This window comes from Delphinus delphis, chromosome 19 (assembly GCF_949987515.2).
Source record: "Delphinus delphis chromosome 19, mDelDel1.2, whole genome shotgun sequence".
Lineage (NCBI taxonomy): Eukaryota > Metazoa > Chordata > Mammalia > Artiodactyla > Delphinidae > Delphinus > Delphinus delphis.
The window spans coordinates 22,835,925-22,853,239 of NC_082701.1; the positions used below are offsets into that span (position 1 = coordinate 22,835,925).

Below are 17,315 nucleotides of genomic sequence, written 5' to 3' on the forward strand. Positions count from 1 at the left end.
ATGCACCATTCCTCCCATTATGACTCTTTTACCCTGTCACACAATCATACCCAGCCCTCCACACCACATATAGGGCCCCAGTATCAGTGTCACACCCCGTCACTGTGTTAAATTGTCTCCTCTCCCTTGACCCACCCCTCTCCCCAGTCACACAACCACAAGGATACACCCTGGAACTGGGCATCCAGGAGATGAGCCCCCCACAGTGCAGAATCCCTTATCAGACCCCCCCCCCCCCACACACACACACTTCCCAGGTCAAGAGAGAAAGAGACCATTGGCAGGAGACAAAAGCAGGTTTATTTGGGCTCTGGGGCCAGGGATGCCTAAGGTCTGAGTTAAGGCAGCTCAGCTGGTTCTGAAGGCCCAAAGAGCAGGCCAGGACAGTGAGAAGGAGTGACTCAGTGTTGAAACCAAACCTCTGCATCTCAGAGTCCCTGGCCGGAGACCTCGGGAGTCAGTTCTGGGAAGGCCTGGGGATATAGAGGGGTCTCTGGTGTCCCCTGGGGTCTTTGTGCTTTTGCCAGGGTTGGGGGAATGGTCTGGGGGCAGGGAGCCTTGAATGCACAGCCTTCATTTCAGTAACGACCATTTAATTTGTTCCTTGGCAGACTGAAGAACCTGGGTGGGGTGGGGGTGTGCAAGGTTGAGAGAATTACTGGGGAGGAATGACAAGTACATTAACACTGCAGTGAGACGGGGGAGGGGGCGGTCTATAGCCGCCCTCTACGCGTCCCTATCATCCCCAGTCACTAGGTGGCAGCAGCTCATCTCTGCCTGCCGTAAGTGGGGCCGGGCCGTCAAGATGGGAAGAGCAGCCTAACTGGCTGCAGCCAACAACCAGCCCAGGCCAGAGCCTGCCCAGCTCTCCGCTCCTGCATCTGCAGCCCTGGGTGTGGCAGCAGCCCTGACTCCCCACACCATGCCATTCAAGCTCCCGCCCACAGTGCCACGTCCAGGCAGAGACGGGCCCAGGCCTGACACTTCCTGTGCCCAGACACCTCAGCAAACCCCTAGCTCTGGCTTTGGCTGGCAGTAGGTCCTCAACACCCCACCCCAACCCGCTGCTGATGTGGCACAGCTGGCAAAGGGCTCCTGGGCAGACTCTGCTGAGGGTCACCTGCACCCAGATGTGTTCACTCTAACATCCTGCTGAGGAAACCGCCTCAGCCCCATGTTTACACAGATCCATACGACTGTGCACACACCATGCCAACATGGTGGGGACCCCAGGTATGTCCCTCACGTTGTCCCTCCAGCCATCAAGCCTCATTCCCTTTCGAAGAAGGTCAATCCCACTGTATGTCCCTTCCTCCTGCCCACTCCCCCTCCTTTCTCAGGGACAGCCTGGCCCTGGAGTTCTCCTGCTTCTCTCGGCAAAAATCTTTCTCCTCATTTCATCTCCCATTCACTACCTGCAACTTCCTCAGTTTTTTTACTCAAGAATTCCATTAAAAGTGCTGTGCCTTCATTCTTTTCCCCTTTGGAAAACAGGATCTAGGCCAAGAGCTCTCCATGCATTAGCTCATCTAATTCTCTATGATAACTCTATGAGGAGTGTCCTGTGATTATGTGAGGCCCAGAGAAGTTGAGTAACTTGCCCTAGGCCACCCAGCTTGTAGGTGATAAGGCACAACATACATCCTGGGATGACTCACACCAGCACTTCTGTTCTTATCTGCTCTGCTCCTTAACCTCTTTAGCCCTGAAAATTGCCATGCGGCTGCATTCATCTCAGCAGGGTAGGAGGAGGCATTGGGAACTGGGAAGAGGGAGAGGCAGTGTGAGTACGAAGGGCAGTCACAGGAAAGTGGGCACCACACCTGGGGCCCCACGTGGGATGGTACAGGCCCATCTGAGCTTGGGCCATTACAGCAGGAGGTAGTTAGTGGCAGGGCAGGAAACTCCATAAAAGCAGAATTAGTCCGGGCAGACAGACCTGTGGGCAGACAGAATGGAGGTCAAGCTTGACAAGCAGGAAGTTTGCACAGCTGGGAAACCAGTCAAGCCACAGATCCAGAAACCTCACCCCTGCCCCACATGCACTTCCAGATAGGACAGGGGTAGACTCTTCCATAGTCAGGTCACTCGGGGACATGGTGGCAAGTGGTGAGAATTAGATCCCATCATGGACTTAAGGGTCCCTTAACAATCTCAGCGTGGACCCTAAACAGCAGGGGTGAGGGTTTGGAGGAAAACTCTATTTGGTATCCTTTCTAGGTTGGGGGAAGCATCAGAGGCCTAAGCCCCCAGATTGCTTTGGGGAACAAGTGACCCAGCCATCTCCAGGGTGGGCAGGTCATCCTGGGTTTTGATCCAACTATACCAAGCCAGGAAGGAGATAAGGTGAACTGCTAGGAAGGTGTCCATCATTTATTAATACCCAGCTCCACGTCACCTAGGGGACCCTGGAAGCCTCCACTGACTGTCTCCAAGAGATGGCCTGACACTGTCATCCCTTCCCTCCTGCACCCCTGACTTCTCAGCCTTGATAGCCCCACTGGGTCCCCCTGGGATGCTCTGCTCTCCTCCCACCAACCCTTTTCTGGCCAAGGCAGATGGAGGGGGCCTACCTGGGCCACACTGTGCTCAGTTAAGCCGCTGTCATCCGCCTGCACGGAAGCAGAGTCAGGGTGGTCAGGCCAGGGCGAGGGTTTTGGGTGAAGAAAGAGAGGCGAGGGAAAGGGGCTTGGGGGTAGTGGCGGCGAACAGATGCAGTGATCAGGGGATCCAGAGCTGCACATGTATACCACTTAGTGGAAGTCCTAGAGCTTCTTGTTTGGCACAAGGTGGGTGAGAGAGTGAGGGGGAATAAAGATGAGAGGAAAGGTTTCATCCAGACATGAGAAGCCAAACTGGGCAGGGAGGTTCTATCTATACACCCCCAAGGCCAACCTCAAGGCCAAGGCAGCCATCAGGTGTCTCTGTGAGGATTTATTTATTTCCCCAGTCTACTTCCCACTAGGGAGGATGGTGAGGTGTTTGTGATTCTGCAGGGGGAGAGGACAGAGATATCTTTTACTAATTGACACTCCTCTAAACTGCTGCTCCCCCAACAAGTGCATCACCCCAGTGGTTGCTTCTGCTAGAGGAGCTTGGGTTCCCGCCACCGGGGTTCTGGCAGCCCAGATACAGGGAGAACAGGAGGTGGAGAGGATGGGAAGGGCAGCCTGGAGGAGATGGGAGTGAGGGGGGATGCAGGATGACTCTTACCCTAAAATTCACTTTCTGGATCACTTGCTGGGGGTCACTCTCCAGAATCACACTACAAGATGACAGAAAAACCGAGAGGAAAATCAGCCACATGCTTCCCTCTGCCTCCGCTCCCTGCTAAGCCCTTCCCTTCCCTGCCGTATGCTACATTCCCCCTCCAAGGTACCTTCCTGCTGATACTCAAGCCAGAACTCTCCCTCACCACGGAGCACCCTCAGCTCTGATTCTCCCACACTTCATCATCACTGGGCAAACACTTAGAGATCAGGTGAGGGCAGTCCAGTCTAGAACAATCCGGTTGTCAAGAGCAGGGACTCAAAAACTGAGACCTCTAGAAAGTTCACTTCACCTCTGGGTCTAGGGATGGATTCAGATGCAGGGAAGGAAGAGAGGCCCCCCCCGCGGGGTCCCTATCTCGTTTCACTATTATTTTATGCCACAGGGTCATGCCATACACGAAAGAAGTGGAACTCCAAAAAATCAGAATCTACAGACCCAGTTATGGAGGCTTTCCTCGGCTAGTTGACGCTCTTTCCTGATGCCCTGGGGGCGTTCTGAAGCCACGTGTGGGTGTGTGCAGGGGTGAGAGCCAGTCACTGTGGGAAGGTTAGGGCTCACGGGGACTGAGTGACTCCTCCTTTTCACCCAGTGAGTCTCCTCCAGGGCAGAAGGAAGTGAACGAACATTTCTTGAGAGCCTCTCCCAGGCCCATCACAGGGGCACTTGCAGCCCCAGATCTCTCACCAGGGGTCCTTTGGACAGAGCAACCTAGGCCAAGGCTCCAGTTCAGGTGTTGACTCCACTGACACTTCCCTGATTTTCACTGGAGGGAAACTGTGAGCCCCTCAGGGGGCAGAAACTGGGCCTTCTAGGGGCACAGACCGGAAGCTGATAAAGCTTACACCCTCCCTTGTGAAGGTCCTTCCAAGGCCCTGCACCTCATTTTGTATTTGTAATTGTGTGTGTGTGTGTGTGTGTGTGTGCGCTTTGCTTTCCTTAAGGACAGTCTACCAAGTTGTATACACAAATTGTATATTCCACAAAACCTGGTTTTATTCCCCTCAGTCTTGGGTCCTAGCAATTAGCACAAGGCCTTGCAGCAGCAGCAGACAGTCAAGAGCTATAGAGGAAAGGAGGGAGGGAGGAGGGAGGGAGGAAGGAGGGAGGAAGGAGGGAGGAAGCCCACAGTACCCATTCCCAGAGTACCTCCCAGAGCCCCTGTCCCCCAGCAGGGTGGTACAGTGCTGTGGAAAGAGCACAATCTCTGGAAACATGCACATGTTTTAGATCTTGGCCCTGCCCCTCCCTAGCCATGTGATCTTGGGGACTTGAATCTCTGAGCCTCTGTTTCCTCTATTAAATGGATGGAATGACAGAGGCCCGTGGATGTCTTTCAGGTGATCTGTTCCCATTACCCTTTGCCCCAGAGCCAGACCTTCTTTTTTTCCCTGAATATTGCACCACCCCCATGGAAATTCACTAACCAACCCTTCTCCTAAGAGTTCCCACCATCCTAAGACTATAATCTTATGCCAATAGTAGGAAACATTTATTGAAGGAAAACCATGAGCTTCACTTGCGTCACCTTATTTAATCCCACACCCTTTGAGGCAGTTCCCTTACTGTCTCCATTTGAAAGATGGAGAAAGTAAGGAAAGTAAGTAACTGGCCCAGGTCACGCGTCTAGCTGGTGTTGGAATGAACCTCTAAGAGCAGGAGGTGTGGCAGCAGCAGGGCTCCGCCTGAAGGAAGTCTTCCCAGGAAGGGGCAAGTATCTGTGCTGCCTGCTTCTCCTGGGCACTGGAAATCAAACCGTCGCCCCAAACCCTGCCTAGTCAACAGTCAGCCATAGTTGGACACCAGATTACTTTCTTGTGTGCTTCTCTTTGGCTAACATTGAAGTCAACCTCCATCCTCATGAGTGGGGTAGGGGGGATGGGATGCTGGGGGAAGGGAGGGAGAAGTTGGCCAGAGAGCCAACAGTGTGCTGGGTGCAACCTAGAGCTGATGACTTTCAAGGGCACCTCCCGCTGTGAGTGTCCCTGACCAGCCCCTCTTCCCTCCCCTCCTCCTCACCCGCCATCCACAATCTCGTCCAGCACCAGAAAGGCTCCGTCCATGTTCTCCAGCAACCAGCGCTTCTCCACGTTCTTCCTGAAGGCAGACACAGCTCTGGAACCTCCCCATGGCCAGGAGAAGCCGGGTCCCTGTCTAGGTGAGGCGGACCCGCTCTCTCCAAAGATTGCCTTATTTCCCACCGCCAATCCCCCGCACAAGCACAGGGAAGGAGAATGTCAAGGGCAGTGAGGGCAGCACCTGGGCAAGGGATCCCTGCCCAGAGCACGGGTCTGCTTCCTTAAGCTCCCCTTGCCCACCGTCCTCACACTTTGAGCAGGGACCCTGTGCCTACCCTTAAGCATTTCACAGCACTTCAGGCGCTATAGCCTTACTGTAGTTAATTGTGTCGACTGTGAACATTTATCTTTGGGTTATCTGCGTTTGGTTTACCCAGGCTGCGTTCACTGGGGTAGATACCAGATCACTGAATGGGGGTGGAGGGAAAATCACCCTGAGCTTCAAGTCAAAAGACCTGAGTTTGAATCTCTGCTCTGATATAAATAGCTTGTAACCTCAGGCAAATCATTTAGTTTCTCTAGACCTCATTTTCTGGCCATACCATTGCTTGATCAGGTAAAGGGCAGGGTCCTTGCAGAAGGATGCTCTGGCTCCAGCCTTAGTCTTGTGGGGACTTCAGGAGAAAAGAGCAGGGAGGAAGGGTCCCGCCTCTGTGATGTACGAAGGTCTGGGGGATGGGAGCCTTGGAGGATAGAGGGCCTCACTCACCTTAACACATGGTTCAGGGACTCAAACAGGCAGGTAAGAACAGACATGAGCATCAGCTGGGGGTGGGCAGATAATGGGAGGAGAAAAACGAGAGAGCTTGAGGTTAAGAAGGCTAAAAGGAAATCTCAGAGCCTGACTGTGTGGGCAGCTGTCCCTCTTCAGAGAGGACATGGCTGGAGCCTGACTGCAGTTTGACCTGAGAGGGCCCCTCCCCTCCCCATGTTTGGGTTGGAAGCACTGGAGTGCCTGCTGTGGGACACTGAGTACATCCTTCTCCAGTGATGTTTAAGACACAGAGGCCTCTGAGGACTCCATTTCTGGTACCCAAGGAATCTAAGGAACATCACGGATATGCACTGTTCCAGAAAGAACCATTCTGGCTGCTCCCAGTTCCCCAGAGTCTAGAAGGAGGGGTACCAATGGTGAGCCTCCCAGCTTCTACCCCAGAATCCAAGCCTCCTTGTCACTCCAACCTCCTGAATTCACCTCGTTCTCATAGGATGAGCCCACCACATACAGGAAGAGGTCAATGCTGCTCTTGTAGACGATGGTCATGCCCCCGAAAAATGCAATCTCACCTAGAAGAGCGGGGGGGGTCTCAGTTCTCGTCACCTCTGCCTGGCCCCTCCTCCCCGTCTGCAGCTCTGTGCCTCTTGCCCTATTTCCTTCTTCCCCTTCCAGAGAACCCTTGCAAAGGAAGTTCCCTGGCGGTCCAGTGGTTAGGACCCCACACTTTCACTGCCAAGGGCCCGGGTTCAATCCCTGGTCAGGGAATTAAGATCCCACAAGCTGAGAGGCCAAACAAACAAAGAACCCTTGCAAAGACTAGCACCCTTGAAAAGACACGCACTAGGGACACTACTATTAGGCTACTCTGTGTCCCTCCCCCCACCCTCTACTCCATTCCCAGCACTTGACTGCCTCATTCTAAGAAGTCAACAAACCTGGGTCAAGGCTGACCTTTTGCCCACCATACGCAATGCCTAAGGCTAGTGCCCCAGGCTAGTGCGGGCCCCTTCCACTGAGAGAAGTCCAGGCATGCCGTAGGCAGGAAGAGGGGGGTTGAGAGGGAGGGGAGTGAAGGCTCACAGGAAGAAGAGAGAAGAGAACAGCTGGGAAGGAGAGGAAAAAGCACCTCTGAAGAAAAGGGAATGGCCTGTGGGTGTGTGAGGCCGACGGGGACAGATGTGTCCAGATGAAGATGACGGTGTGCATCTGAAAGTTCTGCACGAGCAAGAGGCGGACACTTACTATCAGTCCGGCTGGTCTTGTTGAAGACATTTTTCTCGAAGGCCATCTGCTCCTTCATGGAGGGGAATGTGTCGTCGTAATACTAGGTGAAAGGGAAGGAGAAAAGGTGACAGCTGTTCCACAGAGCTTCCTCCCTGGATGGGTGGCAGGGAATGGTGGGTGCTGGCCAAGCGGGACCCTGCTGCCGTGCCCCATCTTCTCTTGACCGCCCTCTAGGCCTGTCTGCTCGCTGTTTCCCCATAAACACAAATTCTGAGCAAATAGAGGAATTTTGAGGCCTTCTCGTGGAGTCCTGTCCTGATTTCTTGAAGGTCTTTGTACATTCCGCAGATGTGCAGTGTGCGAAAGACTGCGGTGGTCGCTAGGCCACACTGTTTCTACACTAACCTGAGTCTACAGGAAAGAAGGCAGAGCCAGGGACCCTTTAACACAATAATATCACAACAGCTACTTTATTATCCACATTATATGGATGTGGAAACTGAGGCGTGAAGTCAGGTAACTTCCCTGACATCTCACAGTTGTAAGGGACAGAGCTGGGATTGAACACCAACGATGGTCTGACTTCAGACAGGGTTATGGTAAAGATGAAATATCTAAGGGAAAGTTCCTGGCACACACTGCCTAATTAAGTCAATGCTGTTTTGTTTGGGTTTGATGAGACTCTCTCTCTGACTCAGTTCCTGCATCTGAACATGGATGTGATCTGCTGGGAGGAGGCCCTGGAACTTCTGGTTGCCGAGACACCTCTGACCAGCTGCAGCAAGAGATGTCAGCTCAGCTTTCAATTTTCTGAATGTGGATTTTGCCACTTAGTACCCCATCTGCAGGCAAATTAGCAGTCTCCCTGCTGGCCACTGCTGTGGTGAACAAGCTCATTTCAATGTCATGAAGTCAAAAAGTTTCAACCCATACAAACGAAAAATCTACAATGCATTTTGTAGCTAGTTTAGGTGCCATAGTCCTACTATAGTTAACTGTGTTGATGGGAGACATTTATTTTTGGATTATTCTAGTTTGGTTTATCCTGGCCATGTTCACTAGCACAGATACCAGACAGTTGAATAGTTGGTGCAGTGAAAACCACCCTCCTGAACTTCAGGTCAAAATACCTGAGTTTGGATCTGTGTTCGGATATTACTACCTGTGACCACAGGCAACCCTTTTAGCTTCTCTAGACTGCATTTTCCTCATTTGTGAAATGAAAGAATTGGATTATATAGTCTCTAAAATCTTGTCTGGTTCTAAATCCTTAGTGTTTACCAAGCTGTGGAAGAAAAGTGGAGGTTACTTGTTCAGAATCTGGGGACTAGGACTCCGGGGTCCCAGGCCAGTGGAAAAGATGGTGAGAAGACATTTTAGGGAACATTTTAGAAACAGAGGAGACAGCCCCACCCCCTTTCAGGGGCCAGCAGTCTGACAAGGTAGGAGGATGGACAGAATGGCCTTTGGAGGAGTCTCAGCTGAGGTGCTCTGAGTTGCAGAGCCCACAGTGGGGTCCCTCCTGCCAGGAGAGGCAGCTTGGTGGGGACTTCTGTTATTGGGCCTGTGGCACAGTGTCTTCAGGGGCCCTCCGGTGAAGGTGGGAGGTTACCTTGGCCAGCAGGCGGTGTCCGTCATTATCTAGGATGAAGACAGCCTTGATGGTGTAGAGGGAAGGTTCCTGCAACTGACACGGGGCGGGGTGGGTGGGGGGGAGAGCTCCGTTGGCCCCTAATTCAGGGTAGACCTCCTGTCATTGGCTCTACGGGACCTTCTGGTCCCAAGAGTCAATCCTCAGGCTCCAGCGACCCCAACCCCAAAGGTCCACAGCTGGTTCCGGCCCAACCCTGTGCCACATGGGCCACTCGGGTGCCCGCTCCCCTCCCAGGCAGATGGTCCACTGCAGGCCCCGGGTGGGCGCTGTGCCCACTGGGTGCGGAAGGTCCGTCCGGGCCCAAGTTCTGTCATGCACTGACTGCTCCAGAGCCCGAGTCGGAGTGTATCACAGAACCTGGGCCGGGGGGACAGCGGCGCCGAGCCTCCTCCTCCAGCGGCCAGCGGCCAGCGGCCGAGGCTGGACCCGCGCTCTCCGCGCGCCCCCAGCCCCCGGCCCGTCGGACTCCAGAAGCACGCACGTCAGCCCGAGGCCCGGGGCGGCCCCGCGGCTGCCTAACCCTCCGGGAGAATCGCAATCCAGCCCCGCCGAGCCGTGCCCCCGCCCGCGCCGACTGCTCCAGAACTTCGTCCAAGCGGACGCGAGACCGGCCTCCTCCCGAGTCCGCGCGGAGGAACTTTTCTGCCTGCGCGGGCGCCGCTCCTCCCCGGCCGGTCCGGGCGGCACCAAGTTCCCCAGCGCCCAGCGGGCGACTTGTGAGCTGGCGCCGCCCGCTCGGCCCCCGGTGCCGCCCGCTCCGTACCCGCAGCCCCGCGGGCTCCCGGCCTCGGGCGGGCGGCGCCGGGCCCCCGGCCGGGGCGGCCGCGGCCCCCTCCCCCGGGTGCGGACGTGGCCAGGCCTCCGGCCGCTGCATTCCGCTCGCCGCCTCGCGCTGACAGCGCCGCCCCACCCCGCCCCGCGCCCCCCGGGGCCGCCGCCTGCTCCTCCCCGGCAGCCGCCGGCCTCGCGTCCGCCCTCTCTGCCCGTCTGCGCGTGTCCTTCCTTTCCCCGCGGCCCTTCCCTCCTCGTCCTCCCTCGTCTCCTCTCCGTTCCCGCTCTCTCCGCCTTGCGCCCACACCCCAGCGCTCCTTCCCCCACCTCTCCTTCCCCTCGCCCTCCTAGTCTCCTCAAAGCCCACAGCTCCCCGCATCCTCCGTTTGTCCCAGGACCGGCCTCTCTTTCCCCTCCTGCCTTCTCTCTGACTTGTGGGTTTGGTTTGCACCGACGTCCGCAGGCTGTCCTGAGGCCAGCAGAAAACACAGGCAAAGTCCAGTTTGTCTTTTGACTCCTGGTAGGTACCGTTGGGACAAATATATCAGGTCATCCTTTGGGTCTCAGAGACAGGTTCTAGCAGTGGGAGCAGATGAGGGCAGCTCTTAGAGAGACCCCTCTGCATAGAAGAGTTTCTCCCACTCCTCTCACGCGACTTGGGTTAGGGAGCCATGGCGCCCGGACGCCGTGGCAGAAGTCTCCCAAGACACAGACACGACACAATCTGAAACAAGACAGATGCCTAGCAGCACAAAGGCTTCACCAGTGAATGGCATCAAGCTTTGCCACGCTTTGGTTCCTTTGGCCTAAGTACACCAGAGGACAAGCTTTAGCTTCAGCGTCCTCAAGGCCAGTGGGAAATTCACACTCCAACGGTACAGAGTTTACAGTACTTATCCATTTACCTATCACAATACCAGGCATGCATGTTACACTTAAGACTTTTCACGTACATTATCTGATATAACTTACACCTGTGAGGTAGGTGTTCTCATCCCCATTTTAAGCAAAGGGAGACTCAAAGTTTGTGTGATCTTTCAAGATCCTTCAGCTAATCAATAGTTGAATGGAGGTGGAACCCAGAAATTCAGACTAAGAATTTCTTCTCCATTCTTCTCTTCAGGTCCTTTGATGTTGGGTACCACACTCACTCATCCCAGGTGACTGGGGAATGGGGGTTTCCTCTGCTGAATGGTTTCAAGCCATCTCATTCTTCATCTCAACTTCAATGTCATCACCAAAAGGCCTTCTCTGACAACCACCGAATCTGACTTGGTAGGTCTCTGCTGTCACATTCTCTGTCTCAGCACCCTACATATTTCTTTTGTTGTATTGAATCTCCAAATACCATTTTTACTAATTTGTTTACAAATGTGTGTGGTCCTTCTCTGCATCAGGCATTGCGTACTACAAAAATAGAGATAATGTGCCTGTGGAATCGCTGGTGCCCCAAAGAGGACACACGACAGGTCCAGTGAAACCATGTTTTATGTGCTATACAAATATTTGAGTGCTTCCTATGTGCCAGTTACTTTTTTAGTCACTGGGATGCAACAATAGCCAAGGTAAACAAAATCTTTGCTCTCGTGGAGCTTATTCAAGTGTTTGTGTGTGTGTGTGTGTGTGTGTGTGTGTGTGCATTTCTGTGCAAGACATAATAGGCACATAAATGAATAAAATAGATATTATTTGAATTGCTGGTAAGCACTATGAAGAAAAATAGATCAGGAATGGGTATCAGGAATGTGAGGGGTTGGGGAGAGGCAGGGAAAAATGCCATTTTCATTAGGGTCATTTGAGAAAGCCTTCAAGAAGGTGACATTTGAACAAAGAGCTGAAGGAAGTGAGGGGGCGAGCCACACGTGTCTGAGGAAACGTCTACTGAACCTCTTTATGATGATTTAGAAGGCACATCTGAATCTTCCCTGCAGGCTACCAGAGTTATAATAATGAACATTAATCAATGCTATTTGGTATAATGGAGGAAAAGACAGTATTTTAATTGCTTGGATTCCAGATGATCAGAAGTTATGTCAATGGTCATGCCGGCTCAATGTTATTAAAAATACTAATTTGGGGCTTCCCTGGTGGCACAGTGGTTAGGAATCTGCCTGCCAAGGCAGAGGACACGGGTTCGAGCCCTGGTCCGGGAAGATTCCATGTGTCGCGGAGCAACTAGGCCCGTGGGCCACAACCACTAAGCCTGTGCTCTACAGCCTGCAAGCCACAGCTACTGAGCCCGTGTGCCACGATTACTGAGGCCCGCGTGCCTGGAGCCGGTGCTCCGCAGCAAGGGAGGCCACTGCAGTGAGAAGCCCACGCACCGCAGCGAAGAGTGGCTCCCACTCGCTGCAGCTAGAGAAAGCCCACGTGCAGCAAAGACCCAAAGCAGCCAAAAATAAAATAAATTTTAAAAAAGTACTGATTTGATTTCGATGCTTTAATATTTCTGTGAGCTCGTCCATTATTAGCTCATATTTGCAACGACAGCACCAAAAAGCCTCCAGGGGCATTTCCTAGCCTCTGTGTAGTGAATGGTACCCACAGTGGGAGAGGGTCAGCTTGCAGAAGGAGAGGAAGACCTGGGAAGACGGGACTTAGAGAGCAGGAGTGGCTCCGGGGAGAGGAAGGGGAGGAATTAGTGACAGCAGAGTGGCTGAGAGGCACTGAGGGGGGCAGAGGGGCTGGGGATGAGAGAGAAGGCCAGGGAAGGAAGCTTAGGAACCGAAAAATCCTCAGCACCACCACCACCACCACCACCACCAGGGTTGCTATCGTTATCATCATCAGGATCGCTTTACAGCTTAAGTGCCGTGGTGAATAAGTAAATCCAGAGCACTCAAGTTGAACTTTTCAAGGAAGAGATTTCCTCCTATCATGGCTCCTTCCCAAACTCCCTCAACAGAGACCCCAGGACTCCTTTCCTTCCTCAGGGTCCCCCAACCCGGGGTGCCCCTTTAGTGGGGATTCTGTGTAAACATACACGTTCAGTGTGCACGGTGTCAGGACAATGTCCCCCACAGAGCACAGCCTTACAGTGTAAGGCTGGCAGCACTTGGGAAGCCTGCAAGTGCAGCAGAAAAGAAGCTGCTGGTGAGCTTCTCAGAATGAGGAAGCCAGAGCTGGGTTCAGAAAGAAAGCCGCTTGCTGTTTCCCTGTTCCCTCCTTCCTTGAGAAGGGGCGGGGTGCCCTGGGAGGAGGTGCTGTGCGCATCTCTAAGCAGCTGGGGTCTGTGGAGAAGCTGGACTCAGAATTGGTCCTAAACACACACACACACACACACACACACGCACACACACACACACGCACACACACACACACACACATATGTCTCTGCCCTTTGGAGTCTCCAGGAGGTTAGTGATTCAAATAGGTTCCCCTCTGGGCCTTGATGTATCTTGAAGGTGAGACCATTCCATTTCCTCTGACTCACCCTCCTGCTGCCACATTTCTGTGCTGTCTGTCCTAGGATTTCAGCATCTGTTCTTGTGTGACAAGAAGAAACAGCTCCCTTGGGTAACAGCCTTTCTCTCTCCTTCCTGCTATAATGTCAAGAGGGGGAGGTGTGTGTGCAATGTGAGGTGTGGTTGTGTGTGCTTGTGGCATCCTCCAGAGAGAAAACGAAAGCTTCCATGCTCTGTCTGCAGGATGAGTTTCCAGTTGACCATCCTAAAGACAGCTCTCATTTCTTCAATGTGTTTGGCTTTCTCTGGGATAACAAGGTTGTAGGGTGGGTGGAGAGAGAGCTGGGCAAGAAAGGGACCTCACGCTTAGCTCTACCCATGCATGAAGGACTTTATACACAGGATCCGATTTTTAAACTTTGTGAATATGTATATTGTTAACTCCATTTTAGCTCAGGAGGGCCCAACTAGTAAGTTTTGGAACGCAGCTCTGAGTCCAAAACACCCACTTTTCCCACCTCACAATAGCACCTCACTGACTGTGACATGCCACACTGAGAGCTATACAAAGAAAGTTACCCAACACTGTTTGGGACAACATGGTGAGACATACAGGACCACTGAGTTCAGCTTCATAAAATGTTACACCAAGACATGAATGACTAAAGAAGCGTTTTCATTGGGTAGGTCCAGGAAGAGAACACGTTAGGACTGAGAAAGAGCACGTCGTAAAATCAGGTGGTGATTCTGGTCCGCACTCATGATTACCACCGCTGTGCTTTTTTACTCAACTTGGATTCTTGCCCCCAAGCTACTGATTCTCTACTCTGGCTGCATATAAGAATCACCTAAGGAGCTTTTATAAAATCCTGATGTCCAGGGCTGCTCTGGGAGACTCTGATTTAATTAGTTGGGGGGGTGGGACCTGGGCAAGCCCCCTAGGTGATTCTAATGTGCAGCCAGGGTTGAGAAGCAATCTTCTAAGACAGCCATGGGAGAGGTGCACAGGGAAGAGACTGGCTTGTAGAACCTCTTTTGATGGTTTAATGGTAACAAGCTTGCTAATGATGTTTACCATGTAAGAAAGGGGGTATTGACAGGATGTAATGCTAGAATCTCTCAGAAGGGTGTTAAGGAAATCTCAGGCAGTCATTTTATCCATTCCCCTTGACTAGTTGGAAATTGGAGAGTGAGAAATATTTATATAGGTTAACAACATTTAAAAACATTTTTAAAGAAAGGAAAACTAATGGGTGAGCAGAATGGCAGAAAGATTGGGTTTCCCCTTTGGGGAAAAAGCAATTCCTGCTATTCCAGAAGAACTCTAAACCACAGCCAGTCTGCCTTCCCACATGCCCTTCTCCGAGGGTTTCTGGACAGGAGTCATCATCACAGGATGTTTGGAGGATGGATGTGCCTGCCCGATGGCAGCAACAGCTGTTCCTACAGAGGAAGGTGGGTCAACGTAGATATCACTGGGATGAGTAGGATTTCAGTGTAGTTAGCTGGCTTTCTTTCATGACCCCAAATCCCTGTGCATTAGAACTAACCAACTTCCTGGCTTCCCACTGCCTTCTCTCCTGAGCAGCCTGGAGCCTCCCTGGCAAGACCTGGTTCCACTGTTGGCTCTCAGCCTCTCCCTCAGGGAGCAAGTACATGCACTCACTTTTTCCAGTGGTCTTCTCAGTCTGATTTAATGGATATACCAGGACGGATGACACATCAGCATGGGATCTTTCTTTCGCTTCTTGGGTAATTGTCCTATTAACAGCTGTTCCCGGGAAAGGAGGGTGTGTGTGTGGGGGGGCGGGGAGGAGGGTGGCTTCCTGGGTGAAGAAGGACACACCCTGGATTTTACAAGGTTAATCAGTGGGTTCTGGGAAGGAGGTTTACACCTGCTCAGCCTTGACCTGGAACTCTAGACAGCGTGGAAGACGGTCTTTCGATCTCCACTCCCTACACAGAGTACTATTAAATATCCTGGGTGCCTACACCCTGCCAGGCCTCACTGCCGGCTGCTGAGATTTTCTCTACGTCTCTGCTCTCCTCAGCCCTTGCAATGGGCTAGCAATTCTTTGTCTTTCCCATTTTTCTTCCCACCTTTCTGTAACTGCTAAGCAGAAAACTTTTTCTAACTACCCCTAGTTATTCTTTTTTTTTTCTCCTAGTCATTCTTTAACCCAATAATACAGTTCCTGATCCAGCTCTCTCCCACTTTACACTCAAATAATTATTATACACATTTAAACATAGTACTTGAAGTTGGGAGGCAAAAGAAAGGGAACAGGATAGTGTGGACAAAAGACCTCTCCACACCTTTCCCACCCCTTCTCTAAGGATTTTTTTTTTAACATCTTTATTGGAGTATAATTGCTTTACAATGGTGTGTTAGTTTCTGCTTTATAAGAAAGTGAATCAGCTATACATATACATATATCCCCATATCTCTTCCCTCTTGCGTCTCCCTCCCTCCCTCCCTATCCCACCCCTCTAGGTGGTCACAAAGCACCAAGCTGATCTCCCTGTGCTATGTGGCTGCTTCCCACTAGCTATCTATTTTACATTTGGTAGTGTATATTTGTCCATGCCACTCTCTCACTTTGTCCCAGCTTACCCTTCCCCCTCCCCATGTTTCTCTAAGGATTAACATGGAGCCCTTCCTATTCTCAGTGCCTGTAACTCTCTCCACACCCAGGACCCCAGAAAGGAGAGAAAGGAAAGAAGAGGATGGGTAAGAGAGCTATCTTAACAAACTTGTGAGTCATTAAAAAGTGACCAAATGAATTTAGGCTTTCAAAGTGATGTGAGAGTATCACATGGTTATCTCCTCAGTGTGGCTGTCCCACCCACAGTTGCCATTTCAGTGAATGTTTATCTTGATTTCATGTTAGTCTTATATGTACTACATAACTTTATTTCTCATCCCAGGCACCTGGTACCCTGCTATGCAGCTCAAAAGAAACTTGTAAAGTACAAATGGACTGTCCAAAACACTCAGTTTTGTTGGTGCTAAGGTTCCCTGACTCCCCATAGATAAACGATTGCCCAGTTGTTGTTTTTTCAGAACTGTGTCAAGGTTTAAAATTGTTCTCTATTTGCTGTGTCAAACAGATGGCCACTCTTAGTATGCAATTTCTCCTTCTATCTTCTCAAAATAGTCTTGTATTTTAGCCTGGTAACTTTAGTCTAGTCTTGATATGTTTTAGTGCTATGGTTTTAAAATATTTCCTTCTCAACCCCCTTGATATATTTTTAGAGTTACTGATTACACCTTAATTTCTCCTCTTTTCTTATCCAACAGCAGTATTTACCTTCATGGTCTTATTCAGGGGCTGAATGGTCATCCAGTTTTTTAGATAATATGCCATATTCTTCAAAACCACACCTCCTCCAATTATTGATTTCTGCTTTTAACAGGAACTTTTAATCACAGGCCTGCTTGAGTTCCCCTTCAGTTATTCAGCAAGTACTTTTTATTTATTTATTTAAAAAATGTTTTATTTTATTTCTTGTATTCTGGCGGCACGTGGGATGGTTCTCCAACCAGGGATTGAACCCTGGCCTCCTCAGTGAAAGTGCGGAATCCTAAGCACTAGCCCACCAGGGAACTTCCATAAAATATTTTACTTATTTGTTTGGTAGTACCAGGTCTTAGTTGTGGCAGGCGGGCTCCTTAGCTGTGGCTCGCCAGCTCCTTAGTTGTGGCATGTGAACTCTTAGCTGCAGCATGCATGTGGTATCTAGTTCCCTGACCAGGGATTGAACCCAGGCCCCTCGCATGGGAAGTGCAGTCTTAACCACTGCGGCACCAGGGAAGTTCCTTATTTATTTTTTAAAGTCGAGATGTTATTTATTTATTTATTTATTTTTGGCCACACTGTGGGCTTGTGGGATCTCAGTTCCCTGACCAGGGATTGAACTCAGGCCATGGCAGTGAAAGTCTGGAATCCTAACCACTAGACCACCAGGGAACTCCCGGCAAGTATTAAGTATCTGCCATTGCAGGCACTGTCCTAGGTTTTGAAGACTCAACAGTTAACGCACAAAATTCTAGTCCTCATGGGGTTTCTATTTTAGCATTTTCTGGGTGACAAATAGTAAAATGAATAAATAAAACATGTGCTCTCTGAACCCATCTTTTTTTTGGTTAATTATTTATTTTTGGCTGCGCAACGGCTCTCTCTAGTTGTGGGGAA

The 17,315-nt window shown here is 51.3% G+C and overlaps 1 protein-coding gene and 1 long non-coding RNA gene across 4 annotated transcripts; one reads left to right on the forward strand and one right to left on the reverse strand.

The window, feature by feature from the left end:
• Positions 1 to 283: 283 nt before the first annotated feature.
• On the reverse strand, positions 284 to 10,226 carry COPZ2 (COPI coat complex subunit zeta 2). Of its 3 annotated transcripts, XR_011246287.1 has the most exons (10): positions 9,708 to 10,226; positions 8,903 to 8,977; positions 7,309 to 7,390; positions 6,544 to 6,635; positions 6,058 to 6,113; positions 5,290 to 5,367; positions 3,214 to 3,265; positions 2,574 to 2,612; positions 1,824 to 1,939; positions 284 to 621 (listed from the first exon to the last, which is right to left on the reverse strand). XR_011246287.1 is itself a non-coding variant. In XM_059998688.2 (9 exons), exons 1-9 carry the CDS (start codon positions 10,092 to 10,094, stop codon positions 574 to 576), a joined length of 909 nt encoding a protein of 302 aa, XP_059854671.1. In that variant the 5' UTR covers positions 10,095 to 10,226; the 3' UTR covers positions 284 to 573. The 3 variants fall into 3 exon arrangements, 2 of the variants coding, with proteins under 2 accessions (XP_059854671.1, XP_069396245.1); XM_059998688.2 differs by lacking the exon at positions 1,824 to 1,939; XM_069540144.1 differs by lacking the exons at positions 1,824 to 1,939; positions 2,574 to 2,612.
• LOC132415350 (uncharacterized) lies at positions 10,106 to 12,128 on the forward strand. The gene is made up of 4 exons (XR_009517127.1): positions 10,106 to 10,235; positions 10,839 to 10,990; positions 11,113 to 11,280; positions 11,812 to 12,128. It is a non-coding gene; the product is annotated as an uncharacterized lncRNA (long non-coding RNA).
• Positions 12,129 to 17,315: the final 5,187 nt, after the last annotated feature.